This window comes from Lissotriton vulgaris, chromosome 2_2 (genome assembly GCF_964263255.1).
Source record: "Lissotriton vulgaris chromosome 2_2, aLisVul1.2, whole genome shotgun sequence".
Lineage (NCBI taxonomy): Eukaryota > Metazoa > Chordata > Amphibia > Caudata > Salamandridae > Lissotriton > Lissotriton vulgaris.
The window spans coordinates 54,122,752-54,136,747 of NC_141688.1; the positions used below are offsets into that span (position 1 = coordinate 54,122,752).

Below are 13,996 nucleotides of genomic sequence, written 5' to 3' on the forward strand. Positions count from 1 at the left end.
GTATGTACAACATGTAATACACATATTTACATAAAGTGCAAGCGGCAAAAGTCTATCAGATGTCAGTATGATAGAGTCATTAAAAAGGCTGACAGCATAAATGCTAACAATACATATAAATACAATGCACCATATCACAGTTGGACCACATATTTAAAATATGTACAGTATATTTAATATATATACATCTATAAACATCATACATGAAAAACCCCTACCCCAAATTGCTGATGAAATGTCAGATTAAACTAAATTATAATAGACTTTACGGCCGGCTATTCAGGGCTCTATTTTATGTACCTATTTATATGTCCCCCCACTTTTTCCAAGAAAAGTCCAATTCCAACACCAATCACCCATCACTGGTGTGAATGCTACAAAGAAAGTGAAAAAAATAAGTGCAACATACTTTTTTTCTCAAATTTACATTAAAAGTTACAGTGACATTTGTTTTCTTAGACAAGTAGCAACCAACAAACTGCCTTGTGATGACCTAGTGTGTTAATTCAGAAATAGTCATTTTTGTAAGTTTGGGCCGACACTGCTATATGATCTTACAGGTGACAAAACGAACAGGAATTGGCAACGCCCAATCACTATCCTAACGGGGGAGGGGCAGAGATACTGCAAGAGAGCTGTTCCGATATGTGAAATTCACAGACAAGTGTGAAAATCCTCTGTGGAATTAAGACCATTGGGGCTCTTGCTATCCATCTCCAGGATGTATCTGGTCTCGAGTGCCCTCAAGATCCCTTCCCGGTTGCCTCCCCTCCTAAGTGGACCTACCGAGTCAATAGCATAATATTTAAGGAGACCACTGTTGTTGCCATGGAACTCCTTAAAATGTCGTGCAACCGGGTAGGTGGTGTCATTGGTATTGATGGCTCTAATATGCTGGAGAACCCTTTTGTGGACCTGCAATTTGGTGCTGCCAATATACTGCAGGCCACATGGGCACTCCAGCACATACACCACATACTCCGATTTGCACGTAAGTTGCTTGTTAATCTTACGGGGTGCCAATGAAAAAGCCGTCAGGAACTCAGTTTTATTGAGCCCCTGAGAGCAAGCTTTGCAGCTTGAGCACTTCCTAAACCCTCGACTGGCAGCCAGCCAGTTTTTGGGTGGTATTACCTCAGGGCTAGACTTAACTAGCGCATCCTGCAACGAGAATGCCTTCCTGTAAGCAATAGCTGGTTTGTTAGGCATGTGCTCACCAATAACTGGATCAAGTTTGATGAGATTCCAGTATTGGTTGACAATCTTTCTAAGCGCCCCGTGCTGACTATTGTAGGTCCAGATAAGTCTGATTGGGGACTCTTTGTTCGCTGCCATAGTTTTCTGCTCTTTCCTGTGGGTCAGTGCTTGGGTACGTGACAGAGCATTGGCTTTTCTAATAGCTGTATTGATAAGCTGCTCGCTGTATCCGCGAGCAAGGAATCTTACTTTGCTTGCAGCCTGTGCACTTTTGCAGTGGGAGTCCGTGCTACACACCCTACGGATTCTAAGCATCTCCCCATAGGGGATGCTTCTAATCAAATGTGGGGGGTGATGACTTCCCGCATGCAAGATTGTGTTGCCCGATGTGGGCTTCCTGTACAGCTTAGTTTCAAGTCTGCCCTCACTGACCTCTAATGTGATATCAAGAAAGTGTGCCACCTGTTGGCTGATATGAGACGTGAAAGACAAATTGAATGAGTTGGAATTTAAGGTTTCAATGAAGCTGACTGCCTCTTCTCGTGTTCCACGCCACACCAAAAGTATATCATCGATATACCTGTACCATCTGATGATATGACGGGTACAGGTGTCATGGTGGATGCCTCTGAGGACCTGTCTCTCCCAATACCCCATGTGGAGACAGGCGTAACTAGGAGAGAAACAGGCCCCCATGGCAACACCCCTGACTTGCTGGTAATATCGATGAAGGAACATAAAGTAATTGTGGTGCAGACAGAAACTAATCATTGTTAGCAACATTCTATTGTGCTCAACCAACTCCATGGGTCGTCTGCCCAGGAAAAACTCTACAGCTCTGAGCCCATCTGCATGCACTATACTTGTGTATAACGACGACACATCAAGTGTAATCAGCCAGTAATCATTCTTCCACTCAAAACCCTCCAACTTCCTCAACAAATCACTCGAATCCTGAATATATGACTCTAGTGATAAAACATGCTCTTGGAGGAACAAATCAATATAAATGGTGGCTTTTTCCAACAACCCCCCGCACGCCGATATGATGGGTCTACCTGGCGGCTTTGTTGCATCCTTATGCACCTTAGGAATTAGGTACAATACTGGGGTTACAGGGTGGTCATTTTTCAAACATTTTAGCTCATCCATACTGAGCAGTCCACTGGAGCGCCACCCCATTAGTAGAGAGTGAAAGTCTGATTGTGCCTTCTTTAGTGCAGTGAGGTCGCAATGTCTGTAGCAATTTGGGTCATTGAGCTGTAGGTAAGCTTCCTCCATATATTGAGTTCTTGGCCAAAGCACAATATTGCCACCTTTGTCAGATTGTCTGACAATTATATTTCCATCTGCATGCATTTTGGTGATCAATTTCCGATACTCATTGTTATCTTGATGTTTTCGATGGTTAGCTTTCAACGTCTTCATATACAGTGCCTTGATCTGTTTGACGGCAGCATCCTGAAATATGTCGATGTTATCATAGGGGGTTATGGGAGTAAACGTGGACCGTGGTTTCAGATCACTAAGGCCACCAGTGTGAGTACTCCCCTCATTCTGCGTGCTTTGTGAATTCGAGGCATCTGTACGCAAGTCCGCCAAGTCCTGCATCAACGGGATGTCATGTACTGCCAGTCCTCGAGTGGTAGGTTCCAAACCTGGCCTTTTAGCCGACCCCCGTGACTTGCTGTTAGTAAAATGCTTCTTAAGTCTCAGCTTACGCGTAAATTTAAAAAGATCTATTCTAGTGTCCGCATAGTTGAGACTGCTTGGAGGGCAGTATGATAATCCCTTGGACAGGATGCCTATTTCAACGTCAGAAAAAACAGTGTTGGTCAAGTTAATGACAGAAAGACCATTGTCCGGTGTTAGATGGCCGCTACTAGGTGCTGTGCTGATTACTTCTTTTTGGTTGTGTTCCAACGTTTGTAATTTCGCTTCTTGGGTTTTTCGTTTGGCGCTGCATTTTCTGCGCTCTCGTCGTTTTTGGTTTGAGCTTTTTCTGGTAGTGGGTTGCGAGGACGCAGGGTCTCGCGCCTGTCCTGCCTGCCTGTTATATATATATAACAGAAAAGTTCCCACAGAAGAAGATATTATATATATATATATAGTTCTCGCTCCACTGCACCTTGCCAGTGCACTCTCGGATGGGTGCTTTGATCGCGGAGTTGCGACCTCGAAATTCAATAGCTGCTTCACTTCTCGTTACATCAATTAGAAGAAAGAGCATTCACGGGGGTTCCTTTTTAGTTCTCGCTGGTACTGCATCCGAAGGATGCGTCCAGCTGGAGACTTATAGCTGCCCGTCTCGGGGGAATGAGGGACAAGAGGGTGTCACGAGCTTTTCTGCCGGATTTGGGTGCGCGAACGCGCATGTCGGCTCCGTCCACATTCTGAGCAACATGCGTGCGCATACACAGACAGACACTCGCTCGCTCACATGCGTGCGCATACACACACAGACAGACACTCGCTCGCTCACACACACACCCCCTCCCCCCCCCACAGTCATCGGCCTCTTTTAAACACACACACACGCATATACACACACGCATACACACAGACTCCAAGACACATACACACACGCACGCTCACACACATACAGAGCCCCCCGCCGCCGCACGCGAACACACACATGACCCCCGCCCTCGCAGCTCAGCAACAAGGCGAAGCCCCACTCACCGGCTTCCTTGGTGCAGCGGCTCTCCTCTCATCGGCAGCTGCAGGGCTCCTCTATGCCGGTTACCACGGGCTCTCCCTCACTCCTAGGAGCCTCGTGGAAGGTGCCGGCAGCAGGACTCTTCCTCCCTCCATCTCAGGGCGAGTGCACCGGGGCACAGGGTAGGCTCCTGCCTGCTCCGGTGCTCAAAACAGCCGCGGCTCTTCCGTGGGAGGAGGTGTAGGCTCCCGCCCTCCTACTTCCGGTTTCCGGTTGTCCCGCCCGGCCTGCCTGACTTCCTGGTCACAGGCCGGCGGCGATGTTCGGTTTGTCCCGGGCTGCGGCGGTGATGCGGGGGGACGGGTGCATTAACAACGGAGCTTCCTTACCGGTATCTGAACCCGCGCTCCGTACCGTGCGTTAACCCTCGGAGTACCGTGTGATAATTAACACCTCTGTGCATTCTCCACACATATCTTTACAGCGAGAGCCTTACCCCGCAGAACTATCTCATACGCGGATAGGTGGGATAGCTGAGCGGGTTGAAGTCTCTACTGCAGGTTCGTTATTGTGGGCAACATCGTTTTTAACTCTTCGGCAGCCAATACAAAGAGTGACACCTTTATTTACAGTGCTAAGAAGCCGAAGGGGACAGGTTCAAATAAAAACACCAGTGCGTGTGCGCCGCGTGCACTTGGACGTGTTTATAGAGTGAGCGATAAGGGTTACTGGCCACTTTACACAAGGGTGCAAACGCGAGCAGGGCTGGATGCAGAAGGAAGGGGGGAGGCACACTGGACCCTCAGTGCTGCTCTCCCGACCTCCTGTGCTGCTCTCCTGGTCCTCTGTGCTGCTCTCCCGACCTCCTGTGCTGCTCTCCTGACCCTCTATGCTGCTCTCCCGACCCCCTGTGCTGCTCCCCTGGCCCTCTGTGCTGCTCTCCCGACCCTCCCCCCCACACGTGCTGCTCACCCGAGACCCACAATGCTTCTCTCACCTGGCCCCCTGTGCTGCTCCCCTGGCCCTCCGTGCTGCTCTCCCGACCCCCTGTGCTGCTCCCCTGGCCCTCTGTGCTGCTCTCCTAACCCTCTGTACTGCTCACTTGAGTCTCTCTGCTGCTCTCCCGACCCCTGTGCTGTTCACCCGACCCACTATGCTTCTCTCACCTGGCCTTCTGTGGTGCTCCCCTGGCCCTATGTCCTGCTATTCCAACCCCCTGTGCTGCTCTCCTGACCCTCTATGCTGCTCTCCTGACCCCCTGTGCTGCTCCCATGGCCCTCTGTGCTGCTATCCCAACCCCCTGTGCTGCTACCTTGACCCTCTATGCTGCTCTCCCGACCCCCTGTGCTGTTCCACTGGCCCTCTGTGCTGCTCTCCTAACCCTCTGTACTGCTCACCTGAGTCTCTGTGCTGCTCTCCCGACCCCCGTGCTGTTCACCCAACCCTCTATGCTTCTCTCACCTGGCCTTCTGTGCTGCTCCCCTGCCCTATGTGCTGCTATCCCGACCCCCTGTGCTGCTCTCCTGACCCTCTATGCTGCTCTCCCGACCCCCTGTGCTGCTCCCATGGCCCTCTGTGCTGCTATCCCGACCCCCTGTGCTGCTCTCCTGACCCTCTATGCTGCTCTCCCAACCTCCTGTGCTGTTCCACTGGCCCTCTGTGCTGCTCTCCTAACCCTAAGTACTGCTCCCATGGCCCTCTGTGCTGCTCTCCAGACCCCCTGTGCTGCTCACTTGGCCCTCGGTGCTGCCCTCCTGACCCTCTGTGCTGCTCATCTGCGCCTCTGTGCTGCTCTCCTAACCCTCTGTACTGCTCACCTGAGTCTCTGTGCTGCTCTCCCGACCCCCCCCCTCCGTGCTGCTCACCCGAGACCCCCAATGCTTCTCTCACCTGGTCCCCTGTGCTGCTCCCCTGGCCCTCCGTGCTGCTCTCCCAACCCCCTGTGCTGCTCCCCTGGCCCTCTGTGCTGCTCTCCTAACCCTCTGTACTGCTCACCTGAGTCTCTGTGCTGCTCTCCCGACCCCCGTGCTGTTCACCCAACCCTCTATGCTTCTCTCACCTGGCCTTCTGTGCTGCTCCCCTGCCCTATGTGCTGCTATCCCGACCCCCTGTGCTGCTCTCCTGGCTCTCTATGTTGCTCTCCCGACCCCCTGTGCTGCTCCCATGGCCCTCTGTGCTGATATCCCGACCCCCTGTGCTGCTCTCCTGACCCTCTATGCTGCTCTCCCAACCTCCTGTGCTGTTCCACTGGCACTCTGTGCTGCTCTCCTAACCCTCTGTACTGCTCACCTGAGTATCTATGCTGCTCTCCCGACCCCCCCGTGCTGCTCAACCGAGACCCTCTATGCTTCTCTCACCTGGCCCTCTGTGCTGCTCTTTTGACCCTCTATACTGCTCACCTGGCAGTCTGTGCTGCCCTCGTGACCCTCTGTGCTGTTCCCCTTAGTCTCTGTGCTTCTCTCACCCGGCCCTCTGTGATACTCACGGGCCCTCTATACTGCTCTCCCGCCCCCCTGCAAGCTCACCTGGCCCTCTATGCTGCTCACCTGAGCCTCTGTGATACTCACCGGACCCTCTATGATGCTCTCCCGACCCCCTGAGCTGCTCACCTGGCCCTCGGTGCTGCCCTCCTGACCCTCTGTACTGCTCACCTGTCTCTGTGCTGCCCTCCTGACCCTCTGTACTGCTCACCTGTATCTGTGCTGCCCTCCTGACCCTCAGTGCTGCCCTCCTGACCCTCTGTGCTGCTCATCCGACCCCCTGTGCTGCTCTCCTGACTCTGTGCTGCTCTCCTGACCCTGTGCCGTGCTCCTCACCCCCTGCTGCTCACCAGCTGTACGTTCTGCTTCTTAGTCCCTGTGCTGCCCCTTACTCACTCCAGACCCAGTGGTGGTGTGGTGTCTCCTTCCCTTCTAATATATGTGTGTTATTCCTTATTTTTCTCTCCAAGGATTCGTACTTTCTCTCCCCCCATCCCTCTTCCTCTTCATCCGCTTTCTTCCTCCCTCCACTTTCTTCCCTCCTTCGTGGTACTTTCCTTGGGTGTCTCTCCCAATCTCCGCCTCTTGCTTCTTCCCTCCCTGGCTCTTTCCTTCCTTCCCTCCGCTCCCTGCAGTGCCACTTCCCCCCCCCCCCCCCACCCCCCTCTCAGCCTTTCCTATCCTGGTTCACGCATCCTGGAGCCTCGGAGCGCGAGTGATAAGATGTCCTGTCTGAGCGCGGCCGAAAGCACGAGTGGGAGCGCGGCCTCCAGCCCTCTGGGGGTGGGGGCAGGACCACAGGCTCTGTAGCACAGCCATAGACAGGCACTGTACCCTAGATAGAGACCGGCACTGTACCCTGGATAGAGACAGGCACTGCACCAGAGCCATAGATAGGCACTGTACCACAGCCAGGCACTGTACCCCAGCCAGAGACTGGCACTTTACCACAGCTAGAGACAGGCACTGCACTACAGCCAGAGACAGGCACTGTACCACAGCCAGAGACAGGCACTGCACCAGAGATAGGCACTGCACCGCAGCCAGACACATGCCTTTACCACAGCTAGAGACTGGCACTTAACCACAGCTAGAGAAAGGCACTGTACCCTAGATAGAGACAGACACTGTATCCAGCTACAAGCAGACACTGTACGTCAGCTAAATACAGGCACTGTACCACACACAGAGACAGGCACTTTACTCCAGCTAGAGACAGGCACTGTACCCTAGATAGAGACACTGTACCCTGGATAGAGACAGGCACTGTACACCAGCTAGAGACAGGCACTTTACTACAGCTAGAGACAGGCACTGTACCCCAGCTAGAGACAGGCACTGTACCACAGCCAGAGACAGGGACTGTACCACAGCCAGAGACAGGCACTGTAACACATTCTCAACTGGCCCACTTTACACGTAGTGTCTGATTACTACATATAGCAGTATGATTTCAGTGGATTGCACAAGTGCAGCACCTGGGTGGACCCCCCAGACCTGTGTGCATATACAGTCTGATTTTTTTATTTTTTTATTTTTGTGGGTGTGTTGTCGTCCAGCTACATCTTGTGGCCCACAGGCTCATGTATTTGGAGTTTGATCTTTTCTTGGTTGTTTCTCTACAATTCCTGGACTAACCCCTAGAAGATATTCTATAACGGTTTGTTCAAATCATATTACTTTGGTTTGATTCCTGCCAAGTTTGGATGGACTCCTAAAGTAGACACTATATCTTGTTGTATATTACTAATTAGTATAGGTTTATAATTCACCACACTTATGTGGAAACAGAACATATACTGCAGCTGATGCAATACTTTAGATTCAAAGGTAGCGCCTTCCCATCTGGGCAGCTCCATATGCACCATAATCAATGGGTTAAAAAAATTACATTTCACAAACCAATCCGGACCACCTAAGATGGGAAGTATCTGTAGGTGTGATTGGCTCGCCTCATTCTTTATCGCATCCGTTCTTTGGCACAGCTAAATACTTATAGTGCATGATCTGAGCAGTCTCTGCCATACAGGCAAGCCATCAAATCATTTCTCCCAAAGAGCTCACACACCATCCACCCATGCACCAGCATCTCATGCTTAACTGTTCTATCCCTCACTCCTTTTAGGTCTTGCTGGTACTGCATCCGAAGGATGCGTCCAGCTGGAGACTTATAGCTGCCCGTCCCGTATTTGCAATGCAATAGGTCTCACTTTTGCGAGAGTTTAAGCTATTAGCATTGTATATGACAATGCCTTTTATTTATGTTTAAAAGCAAAAACATAAATAAAAGGCATTGCCATTTACAATGCCAATAGCTCTAACTTTAATAATGCGAGACCTATTGCATTGCAAATGCTTGTTACAGAATCCATTCATGTTTATTCGGAGAGACAAGCATGACGCGTTTCGGCATCCACCTTAATCTAATGTTTGAATTCAAACATTAGATTAAGGCGGATGCCGAAACGCGTCATGTTTGTCTCTCCGAATAAACATAAAAGGATTCTGTACAAAGGAACCCCCGTGAATGCTCTTTCTTCTAACTGATGTGAGGAGAAGTGAAGCGGATATATATATATATATATATATATATATATACATCAATCACTATTTACAACTTTCCCCTTCCATCCATTTTAAACCCATTTTATGAGTCAGGAAAAAAATTACTGACTCCTATAATGGGTATAGTACATTGCAAAAAGCATTGTTGCAGTCGCAAACTCTGAATCAGAGTTTGCAACGACAAAGTAATTACATCGGAACTATACCTCACATAAAGAACTTTGCTTTTACAGAACAATCATGGCAATACACCAAATTTGCAGTTATTAGGAAGGAATCACCATTCTCGGTTACTATTTTGAAGGATCCTTCATCTCCCTATTTTCACCGGGTTAATTTCTAATTGAGGTAGTCTCATCCTAGTCCAGTATGTCGACCTGATGCTAAATGTTTGCATGTTCTGTCATTTTCCTAAGGATTCTGCAAGAACGACAAGAACCATGATGTGAGGCTGAAGATTGAGGTGATGCGCTTGCGGAGTGCCTCCAGCAAGAATGGGCAAAAGGTGGGTGAAGCCTTCTTTGCCATTTATCCTCGCACCAATCAGCCTCGGATCAACCTGCTGGCTGGGAAAAATGAGGACCTCTATCGCTATGGAAACATCATGGCACTTCTACGGGTGCGCAATGAAGAGCTGGCAATGCATTGTGGGAGGCTGGCATACACTGTTTCCTTCCATGAGCACCGCCCACCAAAGGCTCGACCGCCATCGTCCCTTTCAGTTCAAACTGCGCATTGGCCCAACCTTCTGAATCATAGAGGCAAGGAAGAAGTGATGACTGACCGATCCACTACCTCCAAGCTAGAGGTGCCAGCCCCCCAGCCTACACCTACAACGGCCCGTGCCTTGACCCCAGAGGTAAGACATAAAAAGGTTATTTATTCCAGTCAGCCAGTTAGAATATGTGCTAGCCAGGGGAGCAGTTTGGGCAACTCACATCTTCTCCTATTTTGAACAGAATCAAAACCAAGACAAATGGCACAGCTCACAGTGGGACAGTGTATGAAAAACTGTGGGCACCTAAAATAAGGATTATGGAGTATTGGCAAAAAAATAATGTGCACATCCTTCGTCATGGAGTAGCAGAAATTGGTAGTGAAATGGTTTGAAGTGCGCTGTTCAGGAATTCTAGTACTGAATTATCAGTTTAGGTTTTTGGGTAAAGAATGAGGAGCACCAGAAAACCCATGGGGCATATTTCCAAGCAATAGCGATAATTATCTCTATTGCTTGGTTAGCGGGAAAAAAATATCGCCGAGCACCGAGGATTTTTACCGCTGAGATACCTTGATATTATCAAGGTTTATCTCAAAAGCGGTAAAAATCCTGCAAAATGCATGAATATCGCTGAAAAATCAGCGATATTCATGCATTATCGTGACAATGCTCTTAGCCATGTTATCCACCTTCCATTCGATAACATGGCTAAGAACTTCTTTTAGCAGGCGTTAGCTTTTGGAGATATTCGCGCTTAGTGCGAATATTTCCAAAAGTTGTTAATAGGAGTTAGAGATGTTAGCGACTGTTTTCAGTCGCTAACATCTTGGCACGCCCACTTTGCATGTCATTAGCGGCAATTATCGCTGACATGCAAAGTGGGCCCCTAAATGCCCGCTATCGCCTACAAGCTGTCACTAACTGGTGCTAGCAACAGCTTGGTAATAGGGCGATAAAATTATCGCCGCATTAGCGGGAAAAAGTCCCGCTAATGCAGCGATAATGCCCTTGGTAATATGCCCCCATGTGTCCGTATCATTTATAAAAAAAACAACGTGCATTTGGGTTCAAGAATGTAGTTCACTGAAAGATACAGGTTTAAGCCCAAAACTGAAATATTAGGGGTGATGCAGATGATAGATCTGAATTGTGTTAGCAGAGCGGATCTTCATGGTAATTACTGGACTATAGAGTCCTATTGAAGGGCAGAATGGAGATGTTTGATGTGCACTACATATGATTATTGGGAGCTCTGCAAGTCAGGACTGTACTCTGTGACTGTTATGTGTGGGTACTAGTATTGTAATATTGACAGTATTGCGTGTAACACACCCCTGAAACGATTGTGTGTAGCTGTATGTGGCATCCAAACACCGAGGTACTGGACTGTGCTGATTGTCATGAGGCAAGTTCCTCACCAGTACTGCACATAGGGTTCTAATACTTTAATCTGAGGGTCTGCATCAGGTCCCAAAAGAGGAGACACAGTGGAAGGGTGGAAAAAGGAGGCTCCAACGATTGAAATGGAGGCTCCCAGTAGAGTCTTTTTGAAAATCCTTTCTTTTCGAATATATCCCCAACTTTTCCTTAGATATTTCTTCTTCTCCCTGCTCCAGGTAAAGAATGAACTGCCCCCTGCTGTAAGAGCGGAAACTCCCTCTCCAGACCCTGTCCTGAAGGCTTCCTCTCCTGAGCCTCCACGTGGTCCATCTCCAGAGCCAGTGGGGACCCATCGTAGACGGCTACCCAGTGATGCCAGCTTTCACCTTTCCACGCCGGGCTACAGTCCAGAGCCAGACCCCAACATACATCATCATGTAAGTAAGAGAAGTTGCATGTTTCATTGGCTGCGTCTTAAAGGCGTCCATCTTGAAAGGTTCGCTTACAGTGCGTGGTCTAACAAATGCATCTGTGATCAAATAATATGTGTTTATAACACCACGACGCAATGTGTCTCTTTATTTCAATCTTGCAGGTTATTTTTCGACCGGGCTTTCTCTTTATGTCCGTGATGTCCTACCTTTCTCGCCCCTCTTCTTTCTCCTATTTCTTTTTCATCCATTATCAGGGTACGTGAGTTCACAGGTGTAGTCAGAGAGTGATTGCATTGACCTGAACTCCAGTATCTGGCAGCCCAGTCAACGCCTGAGATGTAAATCTGCAGCGGGGGCGGAGAGGTGCTTTACTTTCAATCTGTTCAATGGCTGCAGGTCACAGGCGCCATTTTGCCCTGACCCGGGTAAACAAGCCAAAGGATATATACAGGGCTCGAGTCAGGGTACCATGCGGGTGGACGGGGTCCCCCCACTTATTTTACCGGGTGGACGCCGTTCCCCTTGCCCAAAAGCTGGCCGCATTGAGCATGTCCAATTCCGACAAGCAGACTGCTGAAAGGAACTCGTCACAGCACATACTAAACCACACCTGCGCATCGATGCGGCGCAGGAAGTGGGTTGTACGGAAGAAATAAGTCCACTGGTAATAGACCCCCACCAGGAACATATTGACAGAAGTTCAGCACTTGTCCTTCTTCGCTCTTCCAGCTGACTGGTAGCATGAACTGCACATTACTTCAGACACTATAGACACAGACAGCAGACACTAGATACAAAGGCACTGCTCACGTATTGACGCAGTAAGCAATATATCTGGGTAAAAGGTATCTCAAACGGAGATTTATTATTACACATCGACACACATTGGGATACATTACAAGTAGAAATGATCAGTCCATCCCTGCCTTTATAAGCTACATTCCACAGTGTGTTAACGTGGCCCGCCCAAGTGAACCGGGTCTCCCTGTAATACGAGGACACTACCTTTCGTGACGACACTTCCTGTCGTGACGTCACTTCCAGTGACACCACCTAACTTGGAGCATCCCCCCCACTTCTTTTTTTAGGACTTGTGCCCTGGATATATATGCTAAAAAGTAACTTGTGGGAAGGCTTGCGTTAGCTTAGTGTCAACAGCCATGATATGGGTGAATCCTGGTCTCACCTTCCTGAAACAGAAAAACAGAAAGTGCCTTGACAGCAAACCTCAGCTGAAGCAGTCCAGTGAGTTTGTGTTTTTTTTATGAATCTGCAACAACGCCTCTTGTGGCAAAGAGTGATGAACTACCAAGCCAGTATCGAGGAATTCAGAAACATTTCCTAGAAAAGACCTGATAATGCTTTTCAGGTATTCACTATCCTATCAACGAGACTCTGTCAGTCTTTATTATTCGAAATTAAAAAGAAACAGTTGAGTTGTTTTTCAGTTCAGTATTGATCATAAAATAATTATTTCACTAGTATGTCAAATTCAAATCAACCCTGCAGCATTTTTATTGTAGATGTTTCATTATCAAAGTAATTTTGATAGGATAACAGCAAACATATTTGCTTTCATACATCAGTAAATGTTCTCATTACTGCACATAGAACTACAAAGCAAGAATACAGACTTGTGTAAAATACAAAGTATAGTCTCATAACCAAACTGTAACAGAAGCGGTGTTTTGCAGACCTAGTAAGTAAAGGAGCAGTGGCCATTGAGTGTGTGGCTTATACAAGTGAAAATCTATATTTCATGATCATTGGATATTAAATTTTAACTCTTCAATTATAGGTCTTTTTCTGAGACACCAATGCAGCAAAATGCCCAAATTAATGAAATAAACTACTATTTTTATTTTCTTTTACTGTAATCTTTTATTGTTATTTTTTATTGACTTGAAATTTAGTCAGTTATCAAGCACCCTTTGAGTCTTACTATTTAAACTGCAGATTTATGTATACATTTATAAAAATTAAAATTAACAGAGGGGTGTTACCAGCAACATGGCCAACTAAGATGCACCTATCGTGAACTCCAGACAACGGAGCTAAATCTGTCTGTAATCCAGCCATTCCGCAGTTCAATGCTGCAGAAAAACCTTATGAGAGTCCTACCGCCTTCAAACTGCGTTCATACAAGCATTTAGTAAGGCTGGTTGAACAGCGATGGCCACGAGTGTGCGAAGCGGAGATGGCCACATTCACATAAGAACATGGCAACCGGTCTGCTCAACACCTAGCAGCAGGATGAAGAAACGGGAGTACCGGGGTTGAAGAGGTGTGGAGCTGATCCTGGCCGTCGGAGATTTGGGCAGATGACAAGGAGTGCGGTGATCCGGACTTTGCTAGACCCTGCGACCTGGCCGAGACTCCATGGCCTTTGATTGCTATGAGGTGGGTCAGCGTTGGAGCACTGTGGCCCAGACACTGCCTTACCATCGGAGGGCTCCCTGGGGCTCTGCGAGGAGATCCAGCTGGAGTGGTGTCCTTGGGGGCCCAGAGGCATGGGCGGGCTGGTTCTTTTCTTGCGGGACTCCTCTAGGGGTACCTGGAGCAT

The 13,996-nt window shown here is 48.6% G+C and overlaps 1 protein-coding gene across 1 annotated transcript in view; it reads left to right on the forward strand.

The window, feature by feature from the left end:
- CCDC33 (coiled-coil domain containing 33) overlaps nucleotides 1–13,996 on the forward strand; it is a 1,028,600-nt gene that overhangs the window by 69,338 nt on the left and 945,266 nt on the right. Inside the window, exons 2-3 of the mRNA XM_086959778.1 lie at nucleotides 9,318–9,760; nucleotides 11,236–11,436. Of these exons, the coding sequence (XP_086815904.1) occupies nucleotides 9,318–9,760; nucleotides 11,236–11,436 (644 nt within the window). The remainder of the gene's footprint in view (nucleotides 1–9,317; nucleotides 9,761–11,235; nucleotides 11,437–13,996) is intronic.